This window comes from Moschus berezovskii, chromosome 2 (assembly GCF_049115385.1).
Source record: "Moschus berezovskii isolate FMDL1 chromosome 2, NW_MosBer_1.0, whole genome shotgun sequence".
NCBI classification, from domain to species: Eukaryota; Metazoa; Chordata; class Mammalia; order Artiodactyla; family Moschidae; genus Moschus; species Moschus berezovskii.
This window is the reverse complement of record NC_142461.1, coordinates 25,687,020-25,696,255: the sequence shown is the minus strand read 5'-3', so window position 1 is coordinate 25,696,255 and position 9,236 is coordinate 25,687,020. Positions and strand designations below refer to the sequence as shown.

Genomic DNA, 9,236 nt, shown 5'->3' with positions numbered 1-9,236 from the left:
TCAACAAAAGTTACCTTTAATGCCTCTGGGAGGCACTGATCTATCTTATCTCGATTGAAAATAATTTGGAAATCTACTCCATTTCAGTTCCCTTTTAAAACGCTTAAAGTAATATAATCCCATTTTAAATTTTTTGCTTATTTTAAACAATCTTTTTTTCTTACTCCCAGTTAGAGCTTATTACTTTGTCTTCCCAGGCGGAGAAGAACCAGAGACGCTTAACATCATTAAGCCGCCCCTAATTCGGGCTGGAGGACACGTGGCAGGCAGCTGATGCATGCTTGCAGAAGGAATCCAAATCTTCGTGCCTCCCGCGGATCAGCGCTCTATTTGGAACGTGTCGTGGGCCGGGCTTCTTGAAGTCCTCGTAGGCGCCTAGCCGGGTAGTGAACCTCGCGTAGGATGCGGGCGACGCCGGTGCGGGGAACCGCGAGGAATTTCCAAAAGAAAACCGAACACACCAAAGGTACTTCCAAGTCTCCATCTCTTGGTGTCCACGTCCCGCCGACCCGCGCTGGAACAACGTGGTGGGGGGGGGGGATTGCGAAAGACGCGGGGGAAATGGGAAAGACGGCGGGAGGCTGGAGTGGGTTTTTGGCTTTTCTGTTATTTTTAGGAATAGATGCGAATTGGGACGGGCGCTGGGAGGGGCCCGTGGACCTCCAAGAATCGTAACGACGCCACCGGATCAGAGATCTTCAGACTCTGAAATCCGGGCGTCACAAAATCTGGAGAGTAAGGGCTGAAGGAAGACCAGTTTCCGTACAAAGGCAAAACAAACAAACAAGCCTTTAAGTCTCGGTACTGAGTGGCTAAGTTGATAGGATACCGCACCAGCGGGTTCCCGTGCGCTCTACCAGTGGGTTGGTGACCGCGTTGCTGTGCCTTCTGTTTCACCCGGGCCCGAGCCTGTCCTCCGGGATCAGTGTAGGGGTCGCTGGGCTGGAGATTGAGGTCGGGAGCTGCGAAGAGGTCACGTTTGTGTCGTCCCAGTTGTGCGGGGACTAGCCCGTCGCCCCGGGCGGTCTCGAGTTCTCTGCTGCACCGGAGGCTGCGCGGGTGCGGGCACAGGCCAGCCCCGGGAGGCAGACGCCATCCCACCCGCCCAGGAGCCTCCCCGGGAACTTGCCGCGGTCGCTGCCCAGGCCCCGGGTTCCCGCGGAGGAGTGAGTCTCCGCTGTCAGCCGGAGAGTCCTTGCGCTCAGCCAAGAACCATCTCCGGCGTCCGCGTTCAAAGGGGGAGAAATCAAGGTAATCCCCCCGCCTTCCACCGCCCGCCAGCCGCCGAGTCTCAGCACAAATCCCTTTACACCTGGGTCCCAGAGCGTGGAATTAATTTGCACGCTGATCGGCTACTCGGAAGGGTCTTAAATATATATATATATGTAGTAACTCTTCTAGCATATATTTTTAAACAGGACTCTCTGAGCTGGATCTGCTCGTAGGTCCACACCTGTCGGCGACCAGAGGTTTCGCCCTCGGCTGTCATGGTCGATGACACCCAGAGCTGTCAACTGGCCAGGTTTTGTTAATTTAACCTCTAGACTTTTCCTGGTTATCCACATAATCCGCCCGCAAATCCCCACGTTGTCACCGAATTTTGATGACTCGCGGGATTTGGAAAAGCACACACTTATTTTGAGGGGCCGAGGGGAGGCCACGGAAAAGCCTTGGGGAGGCGCAGTTTTCATCCCCACCACATTAGGAAAGACCACAAAGCGTGCCAAACAGGGCTTCAAATATTTACCTAACTTTTTTGGGAAGACAAAGTCAACAGGAGTGTGTGTGTGATTGTGTGTGTGTGGAGAGAGAAGGCGGTAGAGACACAGAAAGAATGTCAGAAAGTAGAGCAGCAATCAAATAGTTATTCAAATTACGGCCACTTCCAAAATCCAAGCATTGGTCCACAATCTCCCAGTTTCTAAGAAACCTGGCTGCCTTTCGTTCATTAAAGTGAGATTAGGGAGAGCGTTGCATTTCAATAAAAAACGTTGTGAAGTATAATGGCTTTTAAATCTCGCTGCCCAGTAGAATCACCTGCGGCGCCTTTTAAAAATACTGATGCGCCTCCTCTCCCCACCCCCATCCCTGCTCCCAGACCAATTAAAGAAACGTCTCTGGGGGCGGGACTGGGGCTTTCGCTTTTTTTTTTTTTTTTCTTAAGCGCTCTAGGTAATTTTAACCTGCGGCCAGAGACGAGAACTTCTGCTAAGCCTCCAATCAGGAAATAAGTTTGTTGTGTGTGTGAATTTAATAAGAAATTGGCTCTAGGGACAAATCTTCTTCTTGCAGAGTTCAGTTCCAAGTTTCTTCCGCGCAAAAACTATCTACTTCACAACTTGAAGTTAATCCTTCCCCCAAGCTGCAAGTCAGGTGCAATGATTCTCTACCTCTCAAGTTTGACTGCAAACTACTATAAATACACGCACACTAGACATATAAATCCTATCAAAGTATCATTTCCATATGATAAGGAGTATCATCATTGTGGTCAGAGATGGCGGAGTCATTCAAATACAACCAGACCATGGTTCTTGAGATAATAATTGCTGAAATAAAAGTGTTCTGTTCTTGCAAAGATTAAATGCTTTCACTCCCGTTTATTTTGGAATGTGTGTTTGTAGTATTAGGGGTTAGGAGAACTTCTTTGCAGATCTTCTCTACCCTCTTTCTTCCTACATCAGCATTTCCCCTCTTCCACCCCATGGAGATGTGGTATTTCTAAACCAAAGATAATCCAATTTTACATGCAAAGACAATTTCTTCTAAGGGAAGTGTGCACATTCTTCCTGAGCTCCTAGGAATATTCTTGGAAATTGAACATTAAACACTCTCATTTCCCAAAATGTATTTCAAGAATGATGGTGAATTTGTGACAGAAAAAAATTTGCCTCTAGCCTCAGGTATGACTGATGGGTAGAAACAGTGCTAAGGTTATGTATTACAAAGCTTTCCTCAAATGAACAATGAGAAGAAATCTAGCAAAAGCTAGATAAAATCTTTCATGATTTCTTTATTCACATAACTCAGAACTAAGATCTGACTGCAGTCATTTTTAATACTCATTTCAGAAATATTTACTGTAGCAAATACTACTCTGCAGACCAACTCACACTATAACATATACAATAAAAACATATTATTTCAAAAAAAGAAGTATGCAATTTACCTTTAACAAGGATGCAGTTCAATGCCCAAGGAATGAACATAATTGTCTTTGTATCATAATAGAACTTTAAAATACAAGTATTAGCTAACGGGAATTAAGTGATTAAAGAGGATGAGTTGGATCACAGACTAATGGGGGATTACTCAGCTACTCAGCTTATAAATTTAGCCAGTCTGTGAAGGATAATAAAGTGTGAAGTGGCAAAGACTGAAGAATTAATAAAACAGGGGGTAACAAATAATGAGAAATTTGATAGATCTTAACATAAATGTTGTGAGGAAATTTCACTGCATTGTAAACTCATCCCAAACATGTAGGTGCTGCTGGCTTTGGAGCAGATGGTTCAGACATGCTTATAAAGAAAGAAGTCAAAAAGCAGCACATCTTGAAATCGTGCAGTGCAGAAAATGATTGGAAATGGAAGCCAAATGTCTTTTAGTTTCTTCCCTGTCCACTTTCACTGAATATATTGCAATTAGAGTTTCATTGTGCTTGAACTGATTTTTATCAAAACTCAAGATGCTTTGGGGGTATATTTTCTCACCTTTGAAAACTCCACATAAAGTTGGGAAAACCAATTGTTTACCTAAGTCCCCCAGGGTTTCAGGAGTTACTTAGTGGCAGTGTGTGTAAAGGGAGCCAAGGCACCTAACATTTAGAACAGGGTTTCCCATTAAGGCAAGTCAACAGACTAGTTAACTGTCACTTACCATATACCTAGAGCTGGTTAAGGTTTTTGTAGATAGAGTGGGTGAGCAGACAAATTTTCTTCTCTTGTTTCCATTCTGATTACAGGAGATTGAGATAAAGCATATAACAAATGAGACCACTGCAGATAGTAATATTAAGAAAAAAGAGAAAACTTCAGTAGATATTCCCTTAGGAATGGAGTGGTCAGGGTAGATCTCTGTGCTGCTGTGCTTAGTTGCTCAGTTGTGTCCAACTCTTTGTGACACCATAGACTGTAGCCCACCAGGTTCCTCTGTCCATGGGGATTCTCCAGGCAAGAATACTGGAGTGGGTTGCCATGCTCTTCCTCAGTGGACTTCCCAACCCAGGGATCGAACCCAGGTCTCCTGCATTGCGGGTGGATTCTTTACCAGCTGGGCCACCAGGGAAGCCCTTCTTTGGGGAGGTGATATTGGACCCTTGCAAGCCTGAATGGAAGTAAAACTATAGATCCACATAGGGATTGTTTCCAAGGTATTTTCACCTGTATTCCCTCTTTTGTATACAAGTCCTTATATCAACCCCAAAAGGAATGGAGGGCTGATTCTTTTTGTTCCCATTTTGTAAATGAGGAGCCTGAGACTCAAAGAGGTTAAATGACTTGCCAAGGTCCTTCCAAGAAAAGAGAAAGGCAGTTTTCAGACTCATAACTGCTGATGACGTTACTGATTTTTAGAATCCAAACCGATGTTCTTTATGGATGTGGACCCTGTTCACCAAATCATATTACATTCAGAGGCCAAGTATTTAATCTATCACTCCAAGATGAGTTTCTTTCACTTGAAATTTAGATGCTATTGAAGCCTCACAATAATTCTACCTAACAGTCTCAGAACGTGAGCAGAACCTGGACCATGGAAACCACAATTTCTTGAGCATGTGTGCAGCCCAGACCAGGTCTGGCATTTTGCAGTGACTTTACTGGTGGTTAATACTCATTGGCTAGAGATGTGCTCAGGACTGAGTTTCCATAAGAAAGGAGTCTTCCACTGTTACAAGAGTCCTCCAGACATCTCCTTGGTCACTTCAACAATTACTGGTAAATTCATACTCTAAGGTGATGGTATTCCAGGACTTTCCAAAGGAGGTGGAAATGATGAAGTTATATCTGCAAAATGGGGGGCACCTGAATGCCAGAAAACCACTCGAAGTTGGAAAAATGTGTTCCATCACCTTATCCTGCCACTCAATTCCTGATAAAGAACTCAGAAATTAGCACTAAAACAAAGCAAAAAAGTTAGCGAAGAAAAAAAACAATCTCTCCATGTTCAGGTACTGAGCTCCTAATTGTATCTACTTGATTTTAAAGTATTCACATTTCTCATTATAAGAGCTTTACATGTATACAACTTATGAAAGAAGTGCAATGTGGCTTGTATTGTGACTCAGGCAATTCAAAAATCTCTTTCTCATTTATGAGCAATAATTCAGTTTATGTCACTGTTGTACCTTCCTCTCTGGAACACAAATTCAAGCAAGCTGGTCCCCAAGTAACTTTAGACAGACTTCTAGGTTGTCAATTTGATGGAATGAAATAGCAAGCACATGGGTGTGCCCACATGTGGATGTACACATGGTTACATCCACAAAGCCACATTCTGTTACTAGCATGTACTATACATATATGTGTGGTTGCACTTGTACAACTGAACATATGTGAATGCTAGAATCTCAGCACTGGAGGCAAACAAAGTATAAAAGATAAAAATGAATATAGAAATTAAAATAGCACGAGTAACTTGTTGGAGGTAAAAGTAAAACCAATCTCTGGAATGTGATTGTTCATATTAGGAACCTGAAAACATTTTATAGAAACTGAGAACAAAATCTGACAACAGAGTTTCATTTTAGGGGAATTTTATAGTAGTGGGTGGGTAAAACTTTAAAATACAACAGATCTCACTGGGTCTTCAGGAGTTCCAGTAATTCCATGAAATGTCCTGGTAGTGCATTCCCACGTGTGAATTATTTCTCTATCAACCCTATTCAAAATGTGAAATTAGAATCTCGATGAGGATATGTGTGTGTATTTCAGAAAAAGAAGTGCTGCCCAAATAACATGGAACGATTTTCCCATGAAATAAGTTTCATGAAAATAGGTTTTTCTAGAAATGCTTCTTGTTTTTATTGACAGTGCAGACATAAAACACATCATATTGCAATTCCTAAATTGCAGCCATACCACTTATCAATGGCCAGTAAATTATTCACTCTATGATAGATACAAATGCTCCATTCAAGTTCAGTTAATAGAATAATGTCAGGATATCATGCAGACAGCTTGCATAAATACATGAGGAATAACAGCATACCCTCAGTAGCTTCTGTAGTGTTTAGGCATGAAAACTTTGTCTTATTCCAAACTTCACAAGATGGAATAAAGAATGTTTTCATATAAAACACATTTGGAACAACTATTTTTTTTTTCTTAAAAAAGCATCGAATCCACCTGCAACATACAATCCAATTCATCTTTTTAGTTACAAAACAGGATAGATATGTATTCTTTTTCATCTAATGTGATGAGAAGTGAACATTTCAGTGATTTCTAACAATATCAAACAGCTACATTCAAAATAATATATATTTGTCATCAAAGGAGGAAAGACTTGGTACTTGATTTATCGGTTTCGTCTTTGGGCAGTATTTTCTTTTTTATTAGATAATTGAAAGTCAGTTATTTCACAGTATAAAATCTTGAATCAACTACCAACAGGCGTTTATTGTATGCCCCTCATTTCGAAATGTATTCGGACTAGAGGTACGGGAGAAATATTACTGCTTATCAAAAAATTTTTCCAGAAATTTTAATGCACAAGTTTTCCAGATTTATATCCTCTAAAATAAATTATTTTAAAAATGAAATTAAGAAAAAAGGCAGGGGAAGCCTACAGTTTCTATTCTGCGCGAATAGCTTTCAGTATCTTCCAGGTGGGGGCAACAGTAAGTCAGTTTTGAGAGGAGAAGGGAGAACGGGCTCTTGAAGCTCCCTGAGTCCAGTTACAGAAGATGAAATGACTTCCTGGTAGCAACATCGAGAATAAAGCGATCATAAGTTTCCAGGAGGTGGGACTTCCTTGGACTCTGTCGGGCCTCTAACTGAAGGATCCACCGCCCAGTGCGCTCCACCACCATTCTGCTCGAAATAATCCGGAGGCAAATGAGGGCGCGCGCGCACGCGCGCTAAGCACCTGCTCAATTCGCGCAGATGCTGGCGGTTGTTCTATGTAGCCTCCCCACGCGTGACGCCCCCGAAGGTTGCACAGCACTCTCGGCGATCCGGCTCACTCACTCTCCAGGACCTCCAGCGGGGCAGGGAGGCCTTTCTCTCACGTTCACATCTCATTCGTTCTTCCTCAGGACAGCTCAGGTCCATTCACAAGCGCTGCGGGCGTGCGCGCGCGCGCACCCATACCCTTAAAGAAACGCCCAAGTAACGGCAGTCAGAAAACCAGCTTCCAGGCGAGGCCGTGGGTGTCCCACTCCTCTTTTTGCAAATCTTCGCACTCTGGAGAGGGATGGTTGTGCATTCTGGCGAGGATGCGGGCGGTGCATGGAGGGGGCTGACCTTGAACTGTCCACGGAAACGTGACTCCCCACCAGCATCCCTGCCTCCTCGGTTTCCCTCTCTGGCCCAGCGCGAAGTGGACGGAAAAGGCCAGAGAGGCGGCAGACCGAGGCTCCTCAGTGGCCGGGCGGCTAAGGGGTGCGCGTCCGGGGCCCAAGGGGAGACGGCGGAGAAGCTCGATCGCACAGGACCAGAGGTCCCCTCCACTAGGGGCTGGAGGTGCGCGAGGGAGGCCGGGCGTGCAGCCCCGCTACGTGCCGCTCCTCCGCGCGCCGCTCGCCGCTGCGGCCGCCCGCGCCCTCGGGCCGCCCCCGCCCCCGGCCGAGCCCGGGGCCGCGCCCTCGGGCCGGTACTTGAGCCAGCAGATGATCCAAGTGATGACGACCGAGAAGAGCGCCAGGATGCTGGCCACCGACAGGCAGATGGGCCCCACCGGCGAGGGCGAGGGCGAGCCGGCTGCCGGGGCTGCACCAGGGGGCGCCCCGCCCCCCGGGGGGGCGCCGCCGCCGCCGCCGCCGCCGCCGTAGTGGTTGACGAAGATGAGGCCGGTGAAGAGCAGCACCACCATGGAGAGGAAGGAGAAGACAACGCACACGCAGCCGGCGGTGAGCGCGGCGCGCTTGCAGTTCTGGCAGCTCTCGTAGTTGCCCGGCGCGCGCAGGCCGGCGCGGGCGCGTGGTCCTCCGGCCGCGTCCTCGGAGGACAGCTGCGGCGGCGGCGGGGCCGGGCCCGCGGCGGCCGACGGGGCCGAAGTGGGCGCTGGGCGGCGCGCGGGCAGCGGTGGAAGGCTGTCCTGGGGCAGCGGGTCGTGCGCGGCGCGGAGGGCCAGCGGGAAGGCATCGGCGAGCTTAGTGTTGTTGGGCAGGCCGTGCACGCGGCTGTCGGGCAGCGGCGTGCGGTGGCGGCACACGGGGCAGGCGATGGCGCCGGGCGGGCCGTGCCAGGGCGGCGGGCGCGGCGTGCGCTCAGGCGCGGCGGTGGCGGCGGCGGCGGCGGCGCGGAGCTGCAGCTGGCTCAGGCACTCCTGGCAGAAGGTGTGCAGGCACGCCAGCAGCTTGGGCGCGCGCCGGTCTGCGTCGAAGTAGTTGTAGCAGATTTTGCACTCGTAGTCCTCGAGCGGAGGGAGGCCGGGGACCGTCACCGCTGCGCTCCGGGCTCCCGCGACCCCGCCGTCCCGGGCTCGCGCCGCGGCGTCCCCGGCTCCGGTCGAGCTCCCGGGGCTGCTGGTTGGGCTCCGATCGCCGCAGCCGCCGCCGCCGCTGTCGCTCGCCAGCGCTGCCATGGCATGATCCGCCCCTCATCGGGGGCAAGGTGAGGCGCCTTCCTCCCCCTGCGCCGCCGTCTCGGCTCCGGGCGGGGAGGAGGCGCTTCTGCCGCCCCCGTCCGGCTGCTGTCGCCTGGCGGAGGAGGCACCGCTGGCTGGGCCGGGCGGGGGCGCCGCGGCGGCCGCCTCCCCCCACCCCCCACTTCCCCGAGGAGGCGCGGGCGTCGCGGTCCCTCCCAGTCCCCGGGAGCCTCTCTGCCCAGTCCCCCTTGGACCTCTCAAGGCGACTTCCCTGGCCGCTTTGGATATCGGAATTGAGAGCTGAGGGCGGGTGGGGAGTTGGAGGGGGGACGATGCGGGAATGAAATTTGGGGTGCGGCTGCTTAAGGACCAGACGCCAGTGCAACACCCTTCTCACTTTCGGAGGGGTAGTGGGAAACCTGGTCCGCCTTTTTCCTTCTCCCTCCCTCTCGCCCCCTCCCCCTTCGTCCTTGCTGTTCCGTATT

At 49.2% G+C, this 9,236-nt stretch overlaps 1 protein-coding gene across 1 annotated transcript; it reads right to left on the bottom strand.

Moving 5' to 3' along the window:
• Positions 1 to 7,716: 7,716 nt before the first annotated feature.
• RNF228 (ring finger protein 228) lies at positions 7,717 to 8,748 on the bottom strand. The gene has a single exon (XM_055398367.2). It carries the CDS (start codon positions 8,746 to 8,748, stop codon positions 7,717 to 7,719), a length of 1,032 nt encoding a protein of 343 aa, XP_055254342.2.
• Positions 8,749 to 9,236: the final 488 nt, after the last annotated feature.

Bases quoted from the DNA above. Each gene is read 5' to 3' on its own strand.
- RNF228 (XM_055398367.2), bottom strand. From the start codon at position 8,748: ATGGCAGCGCTGGCGAGCGACAGCGGCGGCGGCGGCTGCGGCGATCGG.